Here is a 25,969-nt window from a genome sequence, read left to right as displayed (position 1 = left end):
AATTTTTTGCGTCATGAAGTGAAAATGAAAATTTACTTGGAGCGAGAAAATATTTTCTTCAGGTTTAATAAAATTTAAACTTGGAAGTAATTATTTCAAGTATTGTTGATATTCTTTCCAGAATTTTAATCAAACAACATTTTTTTTGTCCATTATCATTACGATAGTTGATTACGTATTACTACGTGATTACAAGAACGTTATTAATATAATTTTAAAAAAATTGGGTATATGTAAATAGAAAATGCCTTGAAATATCACGAAGCAGAAATTGCATGAATAAAATTTAAGGATTAAATATTAGGTCTTCGACCTTTTCATTTGACATTAAGCGTAAATATATATAGCTATAATTTATAAAGTATAGGTAATATATATACATAAATATATTTCCATTACATCGTGTCTCAGTCTTCCTTATTCCTGTATAGTAGTCTAGTCAATAAACTTAGCAAGTTCGCGTGTCGTTTTTATCGTCTCAGATTCCTGGGCATCGTGTCACTTCGGGCCTTGCTACTGACGCCAAATGTTTATTCACGCGATCAAAACGCCTTTGTTTACTCTTATCATTTATGTTATAAATTTTATTTTATTATTTTTTTTATCATTATCTTACATATTAATCGGACGATGCCTTATCTTAAGATTTCTTTCGCTATCATTTCATACATGTTTTTCTTATCAGTTGATCTTATCACTATCGTGTATAAATATATCATTACCAAATTATATTCACCCCAATGGACATAAATTGCCCGTCTCCATTAACTTATTAAAAATTCAACATATGTTTTCATTTGAATATTTTCATACATTACCATTATTACTATCATTATTATTTATTTACCGCAATCATATTTATTTTCGGCATACAAGAATTAGTATTCCGAGAACATAAATCAATACAATATAATAATACCTTACATCAATACATTATTTCATGTTTACTCTCCTGTACAATCAAGAATTGAATTATTTTCTCTGCAAATAATTATTCAAAAAACTTTATACTGAAATATTTTTAAAATAATTTGTTTGTTAATTTTAAAAATTGATATTTATTTTAATAACGTGATGTTTGTTTTGTAGAATAATTTGTTTGCTCAAGAAAGAGGATCGTAATTAAGCTTGACCATTAGTAAATTCACCGGCACTTAGATCGAATAAACGCCAGAAGCATATCGGAAATACCTGTTGGCCTCATGAATGAAGATAAATGGTTGTAAATATAGATAGATATATGTATATATATATATATTTTCTTTGAGGCATGTCGTGCAGGGTGTGCGATCATTCTCAAACTTTATTTGCATAAATATCGCTAAAGTTATCCATTTAACAATTGTTTTATGCTCATCCATCATTTCTTCACTCTCGGAAAAAAATAATAAAGCAAATATTAGCTTTAAAAAAATGAAACAAAGCCAGCCATCAGCTCGTTTCCTTCACCGACATATCGATCCACGTCGTTAATGCGTTTTTCTCAACCAATTTATTAAGTTTGAACGACATCTGATACTTGATTATACGGTACAAAAGCTTTTACACGAAGGTATAAATAATGCTCCAAGTTCAGGGACAACTTAACTAACCTTGTGATGCATTAATGCTTTGGCTACAGATATAATACAGATACAAGTACATGCATTTTACATTCAGCAGATGGATTATTTTGAGAACTCGTGTACACATTTTACTAGCTCAGCTAATTTAATCCTGTAATTTAAGTGAGCTTCTCAAGTTTCACGTACTATGACACGTAACACACTTATTTAATGTACTTTAAGCTCACACATTTATCGTCAGTCTGCACTTTAGAATGTGTGGTGTTTAGCAATTGGTAATCTTCCAATTTTCCTTTGTACATTATCTGTGTGTTGGTTTAATCTCTACCGTACACATTCCGATCGCATTGTTCGTCTATTGTATTGTCTTGACTAAGTATCTATATCTACAAATACATACAATTTTGTTATTTATCGATAAATCAATAGTACTTAGCCCTCAACAATGACAACAGGGTACGACCAAGTGTAATTTTGCGGTGGGAAATAGTTATCGCGTGCGGAAATTCAGTTCAGATGAAACTTGTACTTAACTGGTGTCATTGTCTTGGTTATTGTTATAGTTGTCATCGCCTTGTTCTACATAACTTGCTGAATAATATATATACATATATACTTATAGACCTATATTTGTTAGTCTATAGATCTATATAGATCTTGAGACAAGAGGAATTAGGTGCGGATGTTAATTTGCCAGTGGTTTTAGTTCGCGTGACATTATAAATACGTGGAAATATATATTTATATATTTGAATATATGTATATATGAAGTGTTAATAGAACCAGAAGTAGCGTAGTAGTAACAAGTACTTAGTAAGTATCGTGTTGCTCGGGTGGTTGCGTGACGCACGAATTAATTTTCTTTTGGGTAAACCTTATATGCTATATATATATATATATATATACATGAATACCTAGTGGTGTGGCCGTGGTGTTCCAGGTACATTGAGACTCGACCCACTTGCTAAAATTTAAACTATACCCTATTAATTACGTTAGTAAAAAAATTAATTCATTACTCTTCATCAAAATCTAAAATTAAATTAATAACTGACGGTAATTAATGATAATATATTTTTAAATACTCATTTTATTAAATTATATTTATCTTGTGTTCATTGAATTGAATAATTAATAATGACCAATGGTCTTTTATTTAATTGTACTATCCAACATCTATTGTAACGACTCGATGAGCATTTGAAATAGAAATAGATGGAGATGTTGATGTTGATGATGATGATGATGATGCGGTTGGGAAGAAACCTCGATAAATATTATCGCAAGACCGAACAATCAAATGTAATTAGTTTGTTATGTATGTATGGGTCAATAATAATTATAATTCTTGTTACGATTATAATTATTGCGGTTTGTTTTATAAATGTGTGAAACTAAAGATGAAAAAAAAATGATAAAAGTAATAATGCAAGTGGACTAGAAAAAAAATGATTGTTGGTCTATTGGTCACGCGGACTTATAAAACCTTGGGGTCATGGACACGAATTACGAAGGCTACTGTCGTCGGGGTATGATGTCGTGCTGGTGGGTTTGTCAGTATCAGTAACGTCGATTGAAAGAAAGTCTTTGTGTAGGTAACTGACTAAAACTGTTCGTCGTATTGGTGCCAATGGACGCTGGTAATCTGGACGTTCTAACATAAAATAACGTAACGGCGCCCACGTTCTACCGCCTATACACATATTACATATCACTTTTCGATCCCGATCGTTCAGGTGACTGGCGTGCTTGGCAAAGGTACGAAATTGTGATGATGTTGCTTGTGTCGATAGTGTGCGGAGACGTGTATTCATATCGCCCAATAGTCGATAGAATTTTCTGCCTTGCAAACGGCTGCCGAGAATGTGAATCGTGTGTAAACGATTACACCGTTCTAATATTCTAGTCAAATAACTTGAACGCAGATACAGTTTTCCGGTCGAACCGGTACAGTCGACGATTCTTAGTCTCTCGAGTTTTTGATTGCTGCGGGACAATTGTTGCAGGATATCGTCACAATCGGGACGTGTTTCGATAGTTAATCTCTCTAAAAGTGGCATTCTTTTCAATTGTGCTATTATTATGTACGTCTCGGGATCATGTTCCTTAATCTTAAACCAAATATTCGTTAATTTAAAACAAGTTTATTGATCAGTAATCGGTTATTAATATTGAAATTACCTCGTAAGCTTTCCATACTGAAGGTTGACGAACTAGCGTTTCAAAAAATTTCGAAACTTCTTCGAGAGTATGGAGATCACGTGAATTTAAATAAGAAAGTATTTCAACGAGGATCTCGATCGGCAGTGATTGAATTCCCAGAGTATTGCTGCTGCTACTGTCGCCATTATTTTTATTATTATTGTTTTGCGATTTTTTTTCCACATGATTTTGGTTTGATGTTTTGACGCGTTTGTTGTGAGTCGGTATTATTTTTTGGGTTTCCATTACGAATTAACCAGTCTATACATTTTTTAGTTCGACTGTCTACTGATAATTTAGCATCCGAAATTTTTTCATTAGTTTTTAATTTATTATTTCGCGCCATACACTTGTAATTTTTAGCAGATCGTGACATTTATGAATACTGCCGACATCACATTTCATTTGTTTATTTTTTTGTTATTTAAAATTATAATTTGTAATTTACCTTAAAAAAAAGATATTGTTATTATTGTAATTATAATTAAATATGGTAACCAGTGATTGAATTTTAGTATGTCGAGTAATTTATAAATAATTATGCAGGGCGTGCTGGTATTCTCGTCCGGTTTGTTGACTAGTGAAACGAGAGACAAAGTTACGTCTGATCATCATTGGCAATCCCTCAGTGTAAACGTTCGTTACGTACCGGGAAATCAATTCCGATAAAAGCATTTATGTTCTGAATACACAATAAGTACATTAGGAATTTAGTTTAGTTTATTTGGTAATGCGTTAATATTTTAACTCCAAAATAAATCGCGCAGCTTTGAATTTTATCTTTGATCAAAAATAAAAAATAAAAAATTAAGTTTTGCCGCGTAAATTTAAATTTAAAATATTTATAATAATTATTTATTTTACAGATTTAAAATATGTTAGCGCAAATGAAGATTGAACCGGCATTGAGATTAGAGGGAAAGCGAACGAAGGAGCTGATGTCATCTTCAAGTCTTTCCGGGATGTCACAAATGTCAAACAGCAGCGAGGAAGCGTTGGAGCCCTTTATCCGTGAGACGTCCCACAACAATAAGTCGGACACCAGTGAAAGGTGCTTTTGTCCATTATTATAATATTCTTCTCTTACTTTACACAATATATATTATTACTCTCTACGTGGATAAAATACATATAGATTTTTAATGTATGCTAATAATGTGAATAGAAAATTACTTGTTCGAAGTGATTATAAAACCCGCGGGTCTTTTTATTACCATACATACAGTAAGAAATGTTTCATTACTTTTCTTCCTAGTGTAACAACCACATGATTGCGTGGCTGTAAGATAAAAAAACTAAAATACTCAGGCGTTATCTTTACTCAATAAAATTAAATAATAAATTATTATTTGTATCTGATCTACAAGAAAAATAGAATTACGTCTGTTAAATTTGAGTTTAATGTTAATCTTGTAAGATAAGTCAACGATCGCGTGCTGTACGCGGTGACTAAACTCATTTTTAGTTTGAGAGGCCAATAAAAATTTTTATTTTATATAAAAGATAATAATAAAGTCAGCCACGTGGGTGATGACTAATGTGCGGGGCTTAAAAAACTAACAGAGCTCTCTGTTTTTTATTAATGATGACTTTTTATTTTTATCGCTAAGTGCTTCCTCTTTTACCAACATTCGATCTTCAATACATCACTATAATTTATAATGTTTATATATTTTTTTATTTATTTTTTATTTATAATTTACAGTGCGCCTAAAGATAATAGTGCTAGAGGTAATGAATGGCTAGTTAATGGACCAACTGGCAGTAAATGGCCTATACTCCGGCTCAAGTGAGTATTTTTTAAAATTATTTATCAAGTACTGTCGTTAAATTTTTTGTATTTGTCAGCAAATTTAATCATAATAATGTAATTTTTTTTTAAAGGTGTTCTGCGCTGTCAACTCCGCCAGAGGATCCACCTGCTAAGCAATTACACATGACTTATAAGATTATTCAAGCAGATACAAAACTAATAAGTCTTCTACTCCAATCACACGGTCTGACAGAAGTAAGTAATAATTGGTAAATTTATTTTTCATTTCTCAGTGATGAAGAAAAAAAAATGACATCTATTTAAAACATGAAAGCCTTGATTATTGACAAGTATAAATGTTACAATAGTATTCTTCATGGTAACACAGAGTGTACGTATATAATGAGATGAATATTTAAACGCGCAATCTATAGTTAGCCATCTCTAATGAAGAGTAAAGTTTTATTTTAAACTTCAATCTTTAGTAGTCTTATTATATATATTTTTTTTTCTCTATACGCTACAATGTAAGCCTGTTGACCTTCAGACAGTCTCCAAGGATAAGTTAATCCAGAATAATTTATTAATACTGATATTTTCGATGAAACAGTCACGAATTTAAAAAAAAATTTTTTCAAATCATTATTGTTAATTTTTTTTTTTTAAATTAATGAATGCAATTGCTCCAAAACCAATGAGATCCAGGTGAGAGATCAACGTCTAGATTAGCGCGGGCAAGCGTCGCTCTTAATGTTTTAACACCCTCACAGTCCAGTCCCCAGTTGGCGAGGTTGCCAATTTTACGTAACTTTGTACAGTTTTTGAACATACTCAGCACCGTGGCAGCTGATACTTTGCTTGCCTCGTACACATAGAAACACGTTAAATTTTTAATGAGACTGTTATCCGGTTTGTCAGGATTTGACGGTGATGTTGCGTCTGATGATATGTCAAGAAGACTCTCTAAATGTTCATTAGTGAGATCGAAGCAGCTGTGAACATGGAGTGAGTTTAATGTTGGCGCAAGAATCAGTATCTTGGTGATGGTTGTGGCAGAGACTGTACGTCCAAGTTGAATTTTTTTCAATTGCAACAGCGGAAGTGGATCAGGACCATCAAGCCAGACGACATTTGCGCCGTCCTTGGTGAGCGTAACGAGATTGGGACAGTGGAGGAATATTTCTCTCAAGTCAATCTGCAACGGTGTTTCACTTTGTGTCACTCGAAGATTAAGCTCACGTAGACGATGGCCGTTTGTACGTAGATACTCGTTGAATCCTGCGAGCCACTCTTTAGTTGCCGGGATACTGTGCACACTGAGACTTGTGATGCACGGAAAGAGACGCAGTGCCTCAGGCGGATGATGTGGCTCCGAGATATGAAGTTTCTCCAACCGTGGACACGTTTGAGCAAGTAACTCAAGTCTTGCTTGTGTTGTTCTACTGCTTCGTGCCTGTGTCAGACTGAAAGGCGTCTTCAATTCAATCACTCCACGGTTCATTATCTCAACGACCCTGCCCATATGATTGTAGTCCGCTAACGACTCAAGATGTGGCACATTGGCGAGTGCCAGTAGAACGCCTGCGCTCGTTACTCCAGTGTTTGCAATATTCAGTACTCTCAAAGTGTCACAAAGAAAGTTCTTATTCTCACAGTACTCAAGAAGTACTCCTTCATTCTCCCTCTTGTCTCTTTTATTTTTTTTGACTCGTAGTTTTACAAGGAGTGCCTTCAAACGAGACCAGCTGGTTGTTGTTTCTTGTACAACAACAGGATCAATGTTTATAAACTTGTCCCTGAGCTCGACCTGAAGTAGCAGTTGCTTAAGTCCTACGTCCGTAACTTGCATTGAACAAGATACGTCTAAGACGACAAGTTTAGGACATGCTTTTCCAATAACCTGAAGCACTGAATCATTTGCGATATTTTTTAACGTCAAACTCAATAAATTATTCATGTTCATCAGAGCAGAGCGTAATAATTTACAGTCAAGACGAAGTAATGCGGATCTTGCCAGTTCAAGGGATTCTAAACCAACACCTTCTGTTGCCAGAAGCTTCAGTAGAGATGTTTGATGGCTACAGCCGTAATAGCAGCACAAATTCACCTTCAGCTGTCGTATGTCGTGACCCAGAAGTAATGCCAGAAGATACAGTGGTGCTGGTCCGGATATCAACGTCGAACCGTCAGACGCTGGACCATAAAGCATCCTCGATGTTTCTTCAATCACTCGTGAACGTAATCGTGCTGGCAGTGCATTTACGTAATACGGCCTTATAGATTGTTTAACAACAGCTAAAACAGAGCTGGCGGACGTCTCCTGCGACAGCACCTGCAGTCGCCGGCACGTACCGTCCAGTTGCTGGCACACACGCCCCAAACTTAGTCCCTCCAGGGATAAAGGCTGACGGTGGCCGGGCATCGTTCATTCAACTGAAAGCATCAATATTCGATTTAAATAAATTTTAATTTTAAATTATATATATTAATCAACATAAATAATAATAATAATAATAATAATAATAATAATAATAATGATGATAGTGTTTATTTAGTAGTTATAAAGAATTGCAAGGTGAAAAAAATTAGCGGACATTTCTTCCGCCGTCAAAATTTTCAAGGTTCATACATATATTGTAAATACATCATCATATCAATGGATATTATTCCAATCGCGTGTCAATTGTCAACTTGACTACAAGTATATTCAGGGGCGAATGTAGAAGCCTTATTGAATTATTAACAAGACCTTGCTAATTTAACTTCCTAAGAGAAAAAAAGGAACAATAAAAAAATTTTATTTACTCCCGCTATTATCCATCCATCATGATATGGACATTTTATTGCTTTTCAGTCACCAACAAATAATGTTTTAGATATTATATTTTTAAAATAATACGGCTGTCACTGTCAATACTTTACATAAGTAACGACTACACCAATTGAATTGTGTCCACGATTAGATATGCCGCGTTATCTCCCTCACGCTCTGTCAAACCTCGAAGCTTTTTTTTTTTTTAAATATTTATTTGTTTAAAAAATTTCAACTGATAATTAATATAAATTTATATTAAATATTTTTCTAGTTACTTTGATATCATCGTAAGTTATTTAATAATTATTATGTGGAATATTTTCTTGTGATGCAAGTATGAATATTTCTCATTTTATTATCGACATAAATAATGTAAAAAAAAAAAGACAGAGAGAAGAGAAAAAAATATGAGTGAAAAAAAAAATAAAAAGCCGTTAGTTTGTTTATGTTACGCGAATTTCGATGATAGTTTTATATAATTTAACGAAATTATATCGAGAGTGTGTACCTTGACATTTACAACACACACGACGCGTCGCGTCCAACGACTTTTAATTTACTCACGGTGAACGTTCTTTACCCGATGGTTATTAATAAAATATATATATAATATAAATAAGATGTTTTTTAAAACTAGGAAATAATTTACTTGTCGACTTTCAACATCCACATAAATTTTACCCGCGAAAATTATTTCTGGATGCAGTTAAAAAGTGCATCAGCGGCTCTGAAATTTATAACAAAAAAAAATGAGTAAATATATGTGATATTTATAAGACTATAAATAAATAAATAAATATCTTAGTCTTTGATAAAAATAATAAAAAAAAGTAAATGCAAATCCATTGCTACTGACAGATTTAGTACGTGAACACGCGAGGTTTAAAAAGTGTTTAATTCGAGCATACATACACGAGCTTAAAAGACGGACGTACACTTGACTAAAAGTAATTAAACGTGTGATAATTAAATTGAGGTCGTATGACAGGAATATCGTGAGAGATCGGAGCATAACACACGAAAGCTTTACGAATTTATCATATGTGGAGTGTAATTAAATTAACGAGGAGTGTTATAGTTGAAAAAGTTTTTAGTTGTGTGGAATATAACTGCTGGCGTTAAATCAAACACTCAACACATTTAACAAATCAATCTGTAGTTGTAGCAAATAGATCACTCATAATTGTAACAACACGCTCGGAGATGACGGACATGCACGCAGATTAATTTTATCATCAAGTTGTCATGTTTCTAATTATTTTAATTTTAGTTTTAATTATTAGTATTTTATTAATGAGAGTTGAATAATGTTCCAGGTCCGAGTTGTATGAGAAAAATAAAAAATAATGAATGTATGGATATGGAGAAGAACGCGTGCGTACCTTATAAGAAGCAAGTTCCCCAACGGGTGTCTCCTGAGCGGTGGCTCGTGCTAGACTGACGGTGACGACGCTGGCGAAAATCGTGAACTGTCTAGTCGTCTCACTTGCTTTTGCTTATTCCTTCTTTTCCTTCTCTGTGTGCGCGGCCGGTCTCGCGACCTCGTGCCTCCACTCTGGCAAACACGGCCCCGCAACGAGCATCGTAGTGAGACCCGCGACAACGACATTCGCGATCTTAAAATACTCTGATTATTATATATTTTTTTTATCAAATACCTTAGAAGCTGATGTGTGTCGAAGATCGATCATTATCGTTTCCATTATTACTATCATCATCATCATCATCAGCGTCATCATCATTATTATTATCATAATTACTATGGAGCCATCATCCTGATCCTCATGATCATATCCAGCATCCCTTGGACTGGAGATTTGAAATTAATAACTCAACTCATTGACTTATTTTTTATCTTCGTCTTAATCGGTATCTCTTCAGCATCACCATGGCTCAGAAATGACCCTGAACAGAGCCAATGATCTCTATGCGATTATTGTGCCATGAAGAATATAATAAAATATAATAATAAACTGATGATTTATAGTCGCGTATGATTCACATTATTTGCTGGACAATTATAAAAATTTTATTGGAGGACAATTGAAGTGGATTTTTATCCAAGAATAATAAAAAAATGTTTATTTATTTCTTAAAATGTGCTGTAACTTTGACAACTTAAATATGTTAATAATCGAACAAGTCGTGACATTTATTTTTATTTTTGTCACGAATTTAAATTTAAATCTAACAAAAGATTTTTATTAAAAAAATTTTCATTGTGTCTTTCGCACACGATTATTTATAAATAACAACAGCAATAATGATAAATCTTATAATAATCGTTTTTCCATAGCATGTTTAAATGTAATAACTTTAAGTAAATTAACGCTCGTACAAAAAAAAATTTTTTTATTAATTCACAATGCGAAAAATTTCTCAGGGTGAGTAAAAATTTTCCTGGAGCGAGGAAAAACTATTTACGTCAAGAAATCCTTTTTTTATCTGTAGGAAATTGTAACTTTTCTATATATAGATAAGATGTAGTACAATCAAGAGTCCCTCGGGCATATTTACGGTATCTATTAAATTATATATTTTTATCATCGAGCTCTGTCAATTGTGTGATGTACGGAGCTCATAAATCACGATTGCCGGATCTTTATTACGCATATACAAGAATCCCAAGTGAGTAATTATCTTTATACTCAGGGATAGTCTAGAAAAAACTAACAAGAAAACTTGACAATTGTGTCTCGAGACTTGTAATAATGTTATAATCTATTATCACACAAGATAACATCAAGTAATTTAATATATATATATATATATATTATTGTATCTCGGTCTACATATCAATTGACTTAATTAGTATGGATTAATAAAATTAACGTATCCGTGTTATGTGCTCAGATAAATTACTCTCGGGTATACTAATTTAGCTAATGAATTATAAATAAATTATTATTTTATACTTAAAATTATTATTATTATTATTTTGGTAGACATTTATTTCTGCATCTCGTGACTGGTCTCAATAAATTTTCTATTCTTCTGCTATTAATATGTATATATGTATGTATGTGTGTATATATTTTCTCGAACACTCGGAGTACTATTGCAAATGAATTTGAAATTGATGAATTCTCGTGTATGATTCTTAATAAGTTTCGCAATCACGAATACTATTTTTGTACCCTTTGATAAAACTCTGTGATATTCAGCGTATAATATGACAGCATTCATTCGAATATTGATGCTGCATATATTTTTTCATTTATTTATTTTCCTCGTATGTATTTTCATTCAATATTATTATTATTGTTTTTTATTAAGTCGACGTGATGATTTGAGGGACACAGACAGCCTCAAGGGTTCGTGACTCGAACAGCGAGTGAAAGACTTTGAGTTTAAAGTCATCAGGAGGCTATCCATAGCACTATCATGGTCAACATGATCATTTCCGCATAGTCTGTCGCCGTTTCCGTGGTTAAAACTCTGGTTTAAAAAATAGTTAACTTATCGAGACCTGTCTTTGTTTCGTTCACTCAATAAATTATAACTTGTCTTCTATACTGTGGATAAGGTATAGATAATTCTAGATGGATCTTTTTAATAAATTAATCAGTTTGAAATTTTTTAATAACTGGTACATTAAAAAGAAAAAAAATTCAATGATAAAATCTTTTATTAATGTATCCTTAATAAGAATCAACGATTGACGCGTCATCGATGTCAATTTAATCTGCTCTTAGAATTGTAAATTAAAAGTAATGTTTTTAACGAGAGCATACTTAAAAAAATATATAAAAAAAAACATGACGATATTTAGGTGGAATTTTTTTTCAAAGCCACTAAATGCCTCCGGTAATTTGATCGTCTGGGTGTATTATTATTAAAAAAAAAAAAAAAAAAAAAAAAAAAAAAAAAATAGATCTAGTCTATTACGACAAGGCCATTGGTGATACCTGGGCCTGAGCCACGTACACGGAATTGTGAACCGAATGTGAAACTATACAGATTTTTTTTGACAGTAATCTTAATAGCGCTCGGTACTTACTCTTGTTTTGCAAGTGGTGGTAATGATCACGTTCTACTAACGTCATCCAGCTCCATATTTATCATGATAAATATTTTCTTTGTTGATACGAATGTGCGGGAAACGCGTGACTGTAACGTGCGATACACAAACACAGTAAATTATAATAGTTTTAAGAGGTAAAAAAAACAGGTTTCTCATAAACTTGTACTTGTAATTATGCTTAGGTATCCGTCAATGATACAGACTTCAACCTCTTGTGGATGGGCAGTCATCCGAAGCCGGACGTATTGAGAAACTTGGCGCCATTCCAGAAGGTTAATCACTTCCCGAGGTAATTGCGCGAAAGTTTAAGAAGAAATTAAACTCGAAAATAAACCTGATGAAATTATTTTTCACTTCAGGTCTTATGAAATAACACGAAAGGATCGATTGTACAAAAATATTGAAGCGATGCAAAGAAGCAAAGGGTTGAGGAATCTCGATTTCATACCACAGACATTTCTCCTGCCCAGTGAGTACAGAGAATTATTAACAGCGCACTTTAGATACCGCGGTCCATGGATTGTTAAACCTAAAGCCAGTTCTCGGGGTCGTGGTATCTACATAGTTAACAGTGTAAGTATTTTTATTACTCACAAGCAGCAATAAATCACCTTCAATAATTTATTGACCATAAAATAATTATTATTTTTATTAAATTCATTCATTCATTTATTTGTTTATTTATTTTAATTGCAGCCGGAAAAAATATTTACGGAAGAATCAGTTATTGTGGCGCAGTATATAAATAATCCACTTCTAGTCGACGGCCACAAATGTGATTTACGTTTGTACATTGCTGTAACAAATTACGATCCTCTGTTGATTTATTTGTATGAGGAAGGACTAGTTAGATTTGCAACAGTTAAGTACGAGGGAGGAAATCAGTACGTTTGGAATCCATGTATGCATTTATGTAATTACAGTATAAATAAATTTCACGTTGATTATATAAAAAGTGAAGATCCTGATGCTGAAGACGTCGGCCACAAGTGGACACTGTCAGCTCTATTGAGACACTTGAGATCAATGGGACAAGATACTGAGTTACTAATGCAACGTATTGAAGATATTATTATTAAATCAATACTAGCCACTGCCTCGGGTATTGTCAGTGGTATTAAACAATTCGTTAAACATCCAGACACGTGCTTTGAATTGTTTGGCTTTGATATACTAATTGACGACACGTTGAAACCCTGGTTACTCGAAGTTAATTTAACGCCATCATTAGGCTGTGATTCCCCACTAGATGTTAGGCTCAAATCAGCGCTAATGGCTGATCTGTTAACACTCGTTGGTATTCCAGCAGTCGATCCTATTTTACGTCCGCAAAATACGCAACAGAATCGATCACTTGGCAACGCTACCAAGCGATTAGCCAGTGTAAGTTTTATAATGTTTATTCATGAGACATTTTTATTTTTTTTTCCTGCATTTATATATTTATTTATTTTTATTTCAATCAAGAAATTAAATATTATTAATGAATTATTCAGTACAGGCGAGTACATTCTGCAGAGACATTGGCGCAGAAAAAAAAAACTACCAAGCCGTCAAACCGTTCAAATCTCACGTCAGAGCAGTTGAGAATTGTCGCCTCTGCTAAAGCGCAGTTTGAACGTAGAGGGGGGTTCGTTCGTATTTTTCCGAGTCCAAAGTCATGGGAAATGTATTCGCAATATCTAGGTATGAATAATTAAATAGATAAATAAATATTAATAATCAAAGATTGACGGCAATAAATTTTTTTCTAGATCCAACAACTGGGATTCCCGTGGTCTCAGATCCTCTAGGACCTAGCAGAGTCCCACAACAGGTCAACACAAATCACAATCTCATGCTACATGAACAATTATTTCCAGCTGCTAGTCGTACATCCGGTTTCTCTGTCCCAGAAGTAACACTGGATCGACTATCTAGGCAAATATTTTATAAAATCTAAATATAAATAGAAAAAAATACAATTATTTATTATCAGATCGTCATTTATTTTTTTTTAAATCTCATTATTTATAATTTTACACAACACAGGTATGAAAGATATGAGCGAGCATTAGTCAAAGGACATAAGCAGAGTTTAGATCGTGGCGATAGCAAGGAGAATATTGATGTTGACACGCATAAGTACAAGGATCAAGTAACTCAAATGATGCAAGAGGGTAATAAGCTTAGGTTGGTATTTTCCTATATTGTTTACCGCTAAATCAATCATTTGTTTATGGATTTCTTGTAGTCAGAATAGTAAAAGTAGTGGTAGAGTTGTTTATACACAAAACAAAAAAAACTGAATACTAAAGATATTTTTTACTTTTTTTTATAATCGTGACCTTCATATAAAATCTTGTATCACCTTGCTCGTTTTTTTAGTCCCGGTGAGGCTCGAAAGGCCTTCGGTTTGTATTTGGGATATATTCTTCGTAAAATTTCGCAAGCGACTGCGGATTCTGTATCCTGTGACCTCGTGATGAAGTTTCTGCAACAATCCTCAAGTAATTTACGCACGCCTTTTGTATTTACAGTAAGTAATACAGGTATTCATTATTTTTATTATTCAATAATCTATCTATATAATATATTTATAATGAATTTATTAAAGTTACCGAGCAACAAATTGAGTGACAAAGATCGAGCAGCAATAACAGCAAAGCAGTTATCAGATTTTTTGCATCTCTACAATCGGGAAACAGATTTATACGCTGATACCGTTGATCGACCGCGTACTGTACCTAACCGATTATTTCAAAAATTTCTCGCCTCTGCCAGGTATATATTTTTAATGTCATTATTACAATAACTATTGTTATTGTTGTTATTACCAAGATAGATTTCCAAAGAATTTATGTTTATAATATAATTTAACAGCGGAAGTCAGTAAGTAATAAAAGTAAATGATTGTTATTATTTACAGCGAAGAAGATCTTGATGACGTGCTGATACTTCAAACCCGCCTCTACAATTGTGCCCACAGTTTTCTTGGTCGGAGTGGGTTTGCGGGTAATTTACGAGGAAACAACCTCTTAGGATCGCTGCCACAGATTACATCCAGAGTGCACTCTAATGCCGCGTCATTTGAGCAATGCAAGTGCACTCAACCTAATAGACCAAGTAAAGCTCCACGCACGTGAACAATTATTTATAAAATATTATATATATATTCACCATCCACTATTGTCAAATTTATTTTATAGCATAGATATTTTCGCGACGTGAGTTGCGGGAAAATAAAAATCGTTTGGCAATTCGATTGTCAGCCGTCCTTTAAGCGATAGATAATTTAACTCATTGATCCTCGTCATCAATGACGTCGAGGTGAATCGATACACTTACTAGCGGCCTAAGTCGTTCCTCATTAATAGAGAAACATCGACAATCGTGCTAATTACCATAATCATTACATTACATTACATTACTTAATTATATTACTTACGTGATTCAATTATTAGATCTGAGATTTTTTAAGTCATTTTTTTTATTATATTGTTTTTTTTTTTCATTGGTCGATTTTTACGATGGTGCTAGTCCGGTTAGTCTACAAATTAACTCGTTGTTATTTTTATTTATAAGCGTTCGAATTTAACGTGCATTCAATTTAAAAGCACATGCACAAAAAATATCGCTTGTCATTAAATCTATTATTATTTTAATTTATTGAACGTGCGGCTGCTTATTTTTCGACATCTTTGATTGTTTAAATATTTATAGTGATGATAATGATAATAGTTGATATATTATTTTCATATATTACTTACAATGATGTCTATGAATATTTAATCGAGTATGTCTCTTTTTTACATCTAGTCAAAGATAAATAATCTTAAATAATTATTACGTACGTTTGGACAATTAAAAGTTGTTGGGTATTTTGAAAATATTTTTCGAGCAGGCTCAGTTATTTTATTAATAAATATAATGCATTTCTCTTATAGATTATGAAATAATATGATAATAAATGAATGCTAGTTGATATTTTTCGAATACAATATTTATAAATGCACAAAATTTTATGAAAAATTGAGCAGTTTAATGAGAAAATGTGTGTGGAGATGAATGAACTAGTATTTTATTTGTTCCGTGGATTATTTTTATAAAAATTGTCCAAGCAAGAGAGTGTACTTTAGGTGTTTTATAATACTAAATATCTCCCACTACTCCCTGCGCATGCGCAGACTTCAAATATTCAGGAATAGGGGTAACTTGAAGTTCATTCTCTTTCTGGGACAAGTCGAGAACAATAAAATTTATGTAACACTTGAGGGAACAATTGCGATTATAAATTTACTTATTTATTATTATTATATTTTTTACTTTGTATTCATGGATTGAAATCCACCTGCATGTTAATTAAAAAATTATTTTATCATTAAAGTTCATTGTTATTTAAGTGCGTGAGCTGTGATAAAAATAATTGCTAATTATTTTTCATTTTTTAATTGAAATTTCGATTGCACTGACACAGAAAGTGTTTATTTAATTTATAGTATGAATATTTGTTATATTAACACGTGAAAATCTTTTATTATTTAATTTTAAAAATTATATTTTATTTATTAGTTTAATTATGTTTATATAATTTATATTTACTAAGTAATCATTGTGTTGATATTATTTTTTTTTCAACGTATGTCCGATTGATAGAAAGTCTGCACAATCTGATAAAATTTATGTAACAAATGCTTAGAGTGATTATTATATGAGTAAAGAAATTGATAAAAATAACGTATGAGATGTGAAGGTGTTTTTATAATATGTCCACGCTTTGTATCTTAATTAATAATTATAATTGGATAATAACTTAACTCATTGATAATTTAAAAAAAAAAAAAGTTATTGATAATCAACGAAAAAAATTCAATGCGGCTCAAATGTAATTAGAAGAAGGAAAAAAAAATCTTACTGCCTTTAATTGATGCCACGAAAAGTTTAATTAATATTCAGTTTGTAAAATTATTTATGGTGAATGATTTAATTAATGTTAGTAGAAAACTTATAGTAATATTTATGTGTCAATAAAAAATGATTGTCAATCGAAATAATAATTATAATACTTGAGTAATGAGTTTATTATTGATATTGGTGTCCTAAATGTTGCAATTAAAATATATATATTTATTGTCGCAATCAATTATTGCAGAGATGAATTATAAGAAAATTAAAATAGAAATTTGGGTGAGAATAAATGAACATTCAGGCAGAACTTTGGAAATAAAAGTTAATATACTTTCATAAATATGTAATAAAACGATTCCTAGTCAACTTTTCTCTTTATAAATAATAATTGACTTATTAAAATTTCAATAAATGCGATATTAAATATTTTTCCATAGCAAATTATACGTATATTTAATTAATATTATATATTATTATGATAATTATTCGAATAAAATTCATGATCCAATATATATGAGCATTATTTATTGTAAAAATTTAAACACATCCGTCGTATTTATTACTCTACATAGACAGACCTCATACATTAAATAAACAAAAGTTATAAAAATGTAAATACAAAAATTTTTTATGGGACCACGTAAAAATTCTTTTTCACCACGAATTGAATTTTTTTTTTCTTTATTTACGAATTATGTGAGGTCCGATGAGGATTTGTTGATTTCTAAAACTCTCCCATCCGTTTATTTTTTCAAACGAAGTTTAGTTACCCGCTTTTCAATCCGCGCGCACTCTGCAGTTTTAAAGCTGCATCGTACTTGTGTACAAATAAAAAAATCAACTTGGTTATATGTCCACCAAAAAAATTTCGCCTCTCCATGACTTATTTTGGTAATCAAGTCAAAGTAGTATTATTTATAACAGTATTTAAATAGTTATGAGAATGGAGTCTATAAACGAAACAACTTTTCAAGAGTGTGCTGATACAAATCTTATAAATTCAGTTAAAAAAATTGTCTACACGAATGTTATTGAAACACTCGATACAAATGACAGATATTTAATAATTACGAATGAAAACGAGCAACACACCGCCTATGACTCAGGAACATCAGCAATCATAGATCCATCGCATAGTAATTCTGCAGAGCAATCAAACTCATTGACGTCTCTGCAAGATTTATGCCGTGTATGCGCCAACACCAACAGTCACATGGTTCCGATATTCCAAGGCGAAGGAGTGCAGCACGATTTAATAAATAAAATAATTAAATATTTGCCAATTAATGTCACCGAAAATGACACTTTGCCTCTGCAATTATGTTACAATTGCGCGGCAACTTTGATTGCTTGGCATTCTCTGCTAGAGGGATGTCTGGATGCTGAACAGAAACTTTTAGGAATTGAAAAGCAAATACAAATTAACGAACAGGTAAAATATCACTTTTATTGATTGATCTCCAATCAATTTATTATAATCTATTGATTGATCACAAATTTTTAGGCGGAAAAGTCTGCTGTCAATGAAATGTCACAGGAAACACTAGTTGAGTCCACAGCAAGTGTAGAAAACAAAGTTTGTATTAATTTCCATCATGAGTAATTAATTAGTATCAAATTTGGAATTTTTTTAATTAATTCATTTGTTTATCCATTTCAGATAATTGAAAATTTAGAACAAGGAAAAGAAAGAGGCCATGAGGAATCTCGACCACCCAATGAAGAAAGGTTGGTATTAAATGATATTTTATTTTTTTAGGATTAGATATTAGTGTAGCTGAATTATTCAATTTTGCATCAGTATAAAATTTATGTCATCACCAAGAACATCAGCTGTTCGAAAAAAAATAAGAGTATTGGTCTGAATCAACGACTACAAGTCTGGAATAAAGATCTGCTGAATGGCCAGTTTATTATTTGGAAATTATTACTGAGATGTTGAATGGAACAGGATCTAGTTCATTCTTAATGGCCAGTCCGATAAATGTATCAATGTCGTCAATTAAATTTAATCATTATATCAAGAAGACTAGACTTATAAATACTGAGTAAATTTCATTGTTTGATAGTAACAAAAGTACTGTGTACCGGAAGAGTTATTGATCTGCAGTAACTTCATCTCCATATAAAATCAATAACTACACCAAAACTTCGTGAGGCTTACAAACGTCCAGTGTAGAAAATTATTCGCATCAGAACCTTCACTTACAAGACATTAAAAATGATCAATGTATTAAAATTATCAATGGAATTTTATCGATAATTATGATAAAAATCGTCGTATTAAATAAAATGTGATTGATGATTATTAAGATATTGAAAAATCCTGAATTTGTTTCTTACAGGTGCCCGGTTATACAAACCAGAAGTATTACCTCAAGACAAATAGAAATATCTCCAATGACAAGCAGTCTTACGAGCAACAAGTCTGAAGAATTATCAAGGCATATGGCTGAGCAAATTTATCATCATGAATCTGATGATCTTTCAGAAGATAATGAAGACGCTTATGGTAGTATCGATGAAACAAAACCAGATAATGAAGAGAATGATAAAGTTTCCAATGAATCTTCTGACGAAATGGAACTAAGTGCTGAAGAAAAAGGAAATACAAAAAATAAAATTTTTAAGTCAAGACGTAGATCACACACAAAGCGAACACGTCCTCGTTGTTATCCCTGTATGTACTGCGATTTTAAAGTGAATAAAAAAAAATTATTGCAAGCACACATGGTAGATATTCATCCAGACGTACCAATGGACGATTTAATAAAGAAGCCATCGTGTATTGACAAAAAAATGATTGAAGACGCTCGTATGGAAGTAGACGGGGTGTCTTATTACCACTGTAAAGACTGCGGCAAAAATCTTTTTTCGCCTTACACATTTTTCTGGCACAAACGAATTCATACTGGGGAACGCCCGTTCACTTGCCACCTCTGCGGTAAACAATTTCGGGTGAATCAAGGGCTCGCACGACATTTACATGAAACACACGAGGGAATCAAGAATTTTTCATGTGACATTTGCAGCAGAACATTCGCCACCAAACGGACACTTGATGATCACCGGCGTATACATACCGGCGAACGGCCGTATGTTTGCAATAGATGTGGGAAAACTTTTAAACAAAAAGCATCGCTGTTTGTTCACAATCGTACTCACAGTGATGTATTCCCATTCAAGTGTATACACTGCGATCAATCATTTCGCACACGTCCAACACTTATGGTCCACATCACCAAGCATACTGGCGAGAAGCCTCACATTTGTGATATTTGTAATAGACCTTTCAGAATAAAATATGAATTAAAACGACATAAACTTGTTCATTCGGATGACAAACCCTGGCAGTGTTCTGATTGTGGATTATCATTTCGTCAAAAGCGTTATTTAGTTAATCATAGACGTACAAATCATGGAAATGAATCAGCTGTAATGGAAAAATAACTACAGATAAATATTATTTCAGGTCTCCCAGTGGTAGCCAACGATTGCGAATCAAGAAGAAACGAACTACAAGTGGACAACGAACTACTCAACAAAATACTCTGATATCAAAGTCATTAATAATAATCGACGGAGTAAATTACTACAAGTGCTTAGATTGTAATAAAATATTATCAACTGTTTATAACTTTTTGACACATCAAAATATTCATTCGGAAGATACTCCGTATGTATGCAAATCATGTGGAAAAGGTTTTAACGCTTTGTCTGGATTGAATAGACATAAAAAATTAATCCATGGTACTAATAAAAAATATCCATGTGGTCAGTGTGATCGTAAATTTTCTTCAAAAGTTACTCGCGATGAACATCGACGTACTCATTTAGACGAGCGCCCATTTGCCTGTCAACTTTGCGGGAAAGCCTTCAAGCAAAAATCATCTTTGCACAGTCATAAAAAATTCCACCAGACTCTGACAGTACCTATACACAAGTGTCCGCATTGCGACCGTGTATTTCCACGTCGTCAAGAGCTAGATAAACATATTTTAGTTCATACTAAAGAAAGACCTTATTCTTGTAGTATTTGTGGAAAAAAATTCCGTACAAGTGGATGCGTTAGTCGTCACAAACGGACACATGTTACGGAAAAAAATAACGAATGTGATATTTGCGGATCACGATTTAGTCAAGAGCGATATTTAAAAAATCACCATCGGCATAAACATAAAACACCAACAGTGACAGCAAGTGAGGATTTACCAGCAATTTGACGTCGAAATATTTATTATCCAGGTGTTACGCAGAAACAACTGATAATGATAATATTGTAGCTGATGCTGTTGCTAATTATGAAAACTAAGAAGAAAGTTGATTTATGAAGAAAAAACCAAAACGATATTTATACATAACTGAGTGATGAAATTTTGATAAATAACGCAAAGACAATAATAAATAACCGGCTTGTTTGTAAATGTAGTAATTGTATAAAAAATGAACGCTTATTTAACCCGCTCGCGCTTATATCAACGATGAAATTAGAATATGCAAGTGTTATATTTGTAATAAATCTTTTAAAAAAAAAATGATAGCGTGATAATCATAAAATATGTCATGCAGTTAATTTAAAAAAATCGTTTTTATAATTACCAAATATTTTAAACGGGTATTGAAGTATTCGCTTGTATTTACAATTAAATTATTCAAATCAAAGCTCTTTAGTAACGAAACGTTTTGCCATAAAAAATATTTTGAGTGAACTGTTGACTTGTAGGTTATGAGAAAAAAAAAATAATTTTTATAACACTAACAACTTATTGTAAACTTTGTATATATAGCAAGTAAACTTGTTTTTTTGTTTTTTTTTACAATTAAATATTTGAAATTGTTCCCACAAGAGAGTGTACCTCGGGTGTTTTCGGTTTTTACTCCCACTCTGACCGTTTTCTCTACTTAATACTCTTTGTGCGCATGCGCAGTTTAGAAATAATCGGTAGTGGGGGGTAACTTCTGAGGTTCAATCTCTTTCTGGGAGTTTAAATTAACTAATCCTTAATCCTTTTATGATATAAAAACTTCTCTTACAGATACGAATATGAGAAAGCTCGCAAAACACGAGTATTAACTCTTACTGAAGATAAAAAGTCGGAAGTCAAAAAAAATATTAATTTAAGTAATTCAAAAACTCGAGTTTGTAAATCAGTAACAAAAAATATTTCAATTAATTCTTCAAATAAAAAAGATTGTAAGGACAAGGAAAAAGCTTTGACTTGTCACGTTTGCGGCAAACATTTTAAAATAGCGGGTAGTTTTTACTATCATATAAAACACGTGCATGGAGGTGTCAAAAATCACTCGTGTGATTTATGTAGCAAGTCATTTGCTATGAAAAATACTCTGGATGATCACCGCAGAATTCATACAGGCGAGCGACCGTACGTTTGTGATTTATGTAGCAAGACTTTTAAAGCAAAAGCGTCGTTGTATATACACAGAAAAATTCATACTAATAATTATCCTTACAAATGTAATTATTGTAAAAAATCTTTTCGGTGGCGTCAGCAGCTACTGGGTCACTTGACGATTCACACTGGAGAGAAAAATCACACGTGTGAATTTTGTGGAAAATCATTTGGAGTCAAGTACGATTTGACAAGACACAAACGAATTCATACGAATGAAAAACCTTTTGTTTGTGGTCATTGTGGGAGTAGTTTTGGACAAAAACGATATTTAGTTAATCATGAGCGTGTTAAACATCAATAGACATTAGTTTATTACTGACATTATTTAAATACTGCATCTATATGTATTTTTATTATAAATCTTTACTGAGATTGCAACTAGAGTATCAATTATTTTTAATTTTTTAATAAATATTAATAGACTTAGTCTTTTTTTTTAAATTTTTTTTATTCGATGTTTGATAAATGGAATTAAAGTTGAATAATTACATTTAATGATTAAAAGTTATGTAATGATTGAAAAATAAATAAGTCTCTTCTTGACTTGGAATGTAATAATAAAAAATGAAAGTATTATAAGTAGAAATAGAAAAAAATAATGAATAAATCATTAAGCGGTTTCTTCGTAACCATAGACACCATCGATATTGCTTTGTTCGTAACTAGAACAAAAACTGTTTCTTGATCCTGGTCTTGAAATTCGTGAAGAAAACAAATAATTTAATTTCTGCTGCCTGATTTCGTCGAGAGCATGAACGATTCCACGACCAGCTGCAGGACGACGAGGTATCGGTAAAAATTCACTAGCTTTAGCGTTGGTTTTCGAAGATCCAAGTGAACTTTCAACAGGCTTCTCAGGCCCTTTAGCTACTTTGCTGTGTGTTGATGAAGAAAACATTGATGAGACTGATGTTGAAACTAAATTCACTGTTTGATTTGAATTTTGTGATGTTGGTGTGAATCTTGAAACAACTTCAGCAGTTGTAGGAGTCGAAGATGCTGCTGCTGGTGATGTCTTAGTAGGCTTGACATTGTCATCGGATGAAGGCAATTGAGAGACTCCGGTCATTTTTGGTAGAACAGCCGCATTTAATGACGATGATGATGATGATGATGATGAAACTTTTGAAGTATCAGTTGAAGGTGCCAGCCTCCATTGAGTACATTGTTCAGAAGAAGAAATCTTCTTGGACCGTGTCATTACACTCCATGGCATTGAATCTGATTTTGACGAATTCTCTTTAAGTGTAGCAACTTTATTCCATGGTACCGCATCAGGGGTTGGTGATGAGTCTCGAGAATTGGTTTCAACATTCCATGGTGTAGATTTCAACGTTGACGAAATTTCCTCTAATGCAACTTTCTTCAATAAAGTTGATTCATTAACAGGCGAAGGTTCTCGTGATTTTGTTTTTACATTTCGCGATTCTAAGTCAGAGACTGATGTTGCTTTTTTTGATCGAGATACTATAGTCCACTCTGATGACTGAGTAGTAGCAATAGTCTCTTCAGTAGATGAATTTTTTTTAACTACAAAAGCTTCTGATGGCTTCGACTCTTTATCTCTGGAAGCAGATACAACATTTGACGATTCAGGCTTTGATTTAGCAACAACATTCCACGGACTTGATTGTGGACGTGCTGATAATTCGAATGTTTGTGGCTTGCTAGCTAAAACATCAGAATAGTTTTGCTTAGCATCAGTTGAATTATTAACAGCACCTTCATAATTATAGCTGTCGTTGGTTGGTACTGCAAATGGACTAGTTCGTCTATCGACACTCAAATCATTACTAGTATTACGGAATGGATTTTTATTCTTTGACTCATCAGATCCAGCAGCTCGTTTCTCCAGTTCCCGTATTTTTTGCCGAATTTCATTTTCTTGTTGACGCAGGAACTCAATTTTCGTAGAGATATCAACATCATCTTTAATTGATAGATTCTCAAGATCATCAATTGAAGCCAGAGGATTTTGATCATGTTCTTCATACATTATTCCTTTAATAGGTGAATAATTATTAATTGAATGTCCCTGCTCTTGATGTTCATCTCCAAAAGACTCAAAATTAGCGGCGACACTTTGGCTACGAATCGGATTAAGTTCTTGCAACTTCTGTGGTTCATTTGGTCTTGCTGGCTGTACCATAAAATATAAAAAAATATAGAATAAGCATTCTTAATAAATCATATAATTTAAATTTATATTATTTTATAAATAAATTACCTTCACTTGTTGTTTTCCTTGTTCTGCTTCGATTGCTGCAATCCTCTTGCGCTCTTGTAATCGAAACTCCTTCCTCTTAGCTTTGGATTCACAGTTCAGAGTCCGGAACACAGGATTATCCAGGTTTGCCTCTACAGGATCATAACCTGCTTTATCTATAGTATGCTGAGAAAAAAAAAACAATTAACACATTACATTTTTATTAAACTAACAAAAATAATTATCTAACAGCGATTATACTTACGTTGTATTCAACTTCATTACTAGACGCACCGAGAGCTGCTTCGAGTTGAGCCCTTGCCTCTTGTTCAGATATTACTCCCGAGAAACACTTTTGATCATTTCTATCATACATTTGCACATTAACACTTGCGTTGCTCTCACAAACAGTCATGTGATGCTAATAAATAGAAAAAAAGAAATTAAAATATAATCACGAAACTAACAATAATCAAAAAAAAAAATGAAGAACAAAGGAAATAAATAAAATATAAACTTACCGCCATTTCATTTGGATAGATGATATGCAATGGATTGAACGGACATTTAATCTTATCCATCAATTTATGATTCTTCAAGCATTTGGTTAAATGACACTGCATACGACTTTTCCGAATCCTGTGGACCTCGTCCAGTGGACATGTTAGATACGGATCCTCAAAACCTGCAGCCATCTTTTTTCTCTTTTTCTAATCACTGCAATTATTTAAAATCACTAGTAGATAAATAATCTCGATAATTAATTATTAATAATTTAGTACACAGTATTAAAAATTTTTAATCCGGTGAAATGCAACACGATGCGACTGTAGTTGAAGATCAAATGAATACCGCTACCGCACAGCCGGGTTGCAAGAGCACATAAGCGAGTCTATCCCCCACAACAGCAAACACAGACCGGCAAGAGTTTATGGTCACGTGACCGCGAACCGGCGTAGAGTTTGAATTCTCTGGACCAATGACAAACAAAGAAAATTGTTCAAACTTCCGCCACCTATATTATAAAATGTATCATCACAGTACTGAAAAAAAAAAATATCATTAATAATAATAATGATTGTAAGTAAATAAAAGGGAACAAA

General features: G+C 32.6%; 5 protein-coding genes across 5 annotated transcripts; 2 read left to right on the top strand and 3 right to left on the bottom strand.

The window, feature by feature from the left end:
* Positions 1-1,968: 1,968 nt before the first annotated feature.
* LOC103576705 (tubulin polyglutamylase TTLL5) lies at positions 1,969-17,702 on the top strand. Its single transcript, XM_008557030.3, has 13 exons — positions 1,969-2,378; positions 4,634-4,818; positions 5,473-5,556; positions 5,652-5,775; positions 12,542-12,648; positions 12,719-12,932; positions 13,056-13,742; positions 13,856-14,045; positions 14,114-14,279; positions 14,391-14,531; positions 14,727-14,877; positions 14,956-15,122; positions 15,268-17,702. The coding sequence occupies exons 2-13, from the start codon at positions 4,643-4,645 to the stop codon at positions 15,482-15,484; spliced, it is 2,424 nt and encodes an 807-aa protein (XP_008555252.1). The 5' UTR covers positions 1,969-2,378; positions 4,634-4,642; the 3' UTR covers positions 15,485-17,702.
* Positions 3,059-4,491, bottom strand: LOC103576819 (uncharacterized). Its single transcript, XM_008557212.3, has 2 exons — positions 3,747-4,491; positions 3,059-3,676 (listed from the first exon to the last, which is right to left on the bottom strand). Exons 1-2 carry the CDS (start codon positions 4,011-4,013, stop codon positions 3,059-3,061), a joined length of 885 nt encoding a protein of 294 aa, XP_008555434.1. The 5' UTR covers positions 4,014-4,491.
* Positions 5,474-12,396, bottom strand: LOC103576704 (uncharacterized). The gene is made up of 3 exons (XM_008557028.3): positions 12,336-12,396; positions 9,718-10,240; positions 5,474-7,953 (listed from the first exon to the last, which is right to left on the bottom strand). The coding sequence occupies exon 3, from the start codon at positions 7,940-7,942 to the stop codon at positions 6,188-6,190; it is 1,755 nt and encodes a 584-aa protein (XP_008555250.1). The 5' UTR covers positions 7,943-7,953; positions 9,718-10,240; positions 12,336-12,396; the 3' UTR covers positions 5,474-6,187.
* A 367-nt stretch (positions 17,703-18,069) lies between the features above and the next one.
* On the top strand, positions 18,070-23,015 carry LOC103576708 (zinc finger protein 567). Its single transcript, XM_053741596.1, is given in 7 exon segments — positions 18,070-18,678; positions 18,751-18,822; positions 18,907-18,974; positions 19,592-20,669; positions 20,672-21,460; positions 22,175-22,188; positions 22,283-23,015. Coding segments are annotated over 7 exon segments (3,189 nt in total). The 5' UTR covers positions 18,070-18,189; the 3' UTR covers positions 22,962-23,015.
* Positions 23,016-23,166: 151 nt separating this feature from the next.
* LOC103576707 (uncharacterized) lies at positions 23,167-25,816 on the bottom strand. Its single transcript, XM_008557040.3, has 4 exons — positions 25,388-25,816; positions 25,132-25,287; positions 24,888-25,052; positions 23,167-24,800 (listed from the first exon to the last, which is right to left on the bottom strand). The coding sequence occupies exons 1-4, from the start codon at positions 25,559-25,561 to the stop codon at positions 23,271-23,273; spliced, it is 2,025 nt and encodes a 674-aa protein (XP_008555262.1). The 5' UTR covers positions 25,562-25,816; the 3' UTR covers positions 23,167-23,270.
* Between the last annotated feature and the right edge of the window lie 153 nt (positions 25,817-25,969).

The sequence above is a fragment of the Microplitis demolitor genome, chromosome 8 (genome assembly GCF_026212275.2).
Source record: "Microplitis demolitor isolate Queensland-Clemson2020A chromosome 8, iyMicDemo2.1a, whole genome shotgun sequence".
Classification (NCBI taxonomy): domain Eukaryota; kingdom Metazoa; phylum Arthropoda; class Insecta; order Hymenoptera; family Braconidae; genus Microplitis; species Microplitis demolitor.
This window is presented reverse-complemented; position numbering and strand designations above follow the sequence as displayed.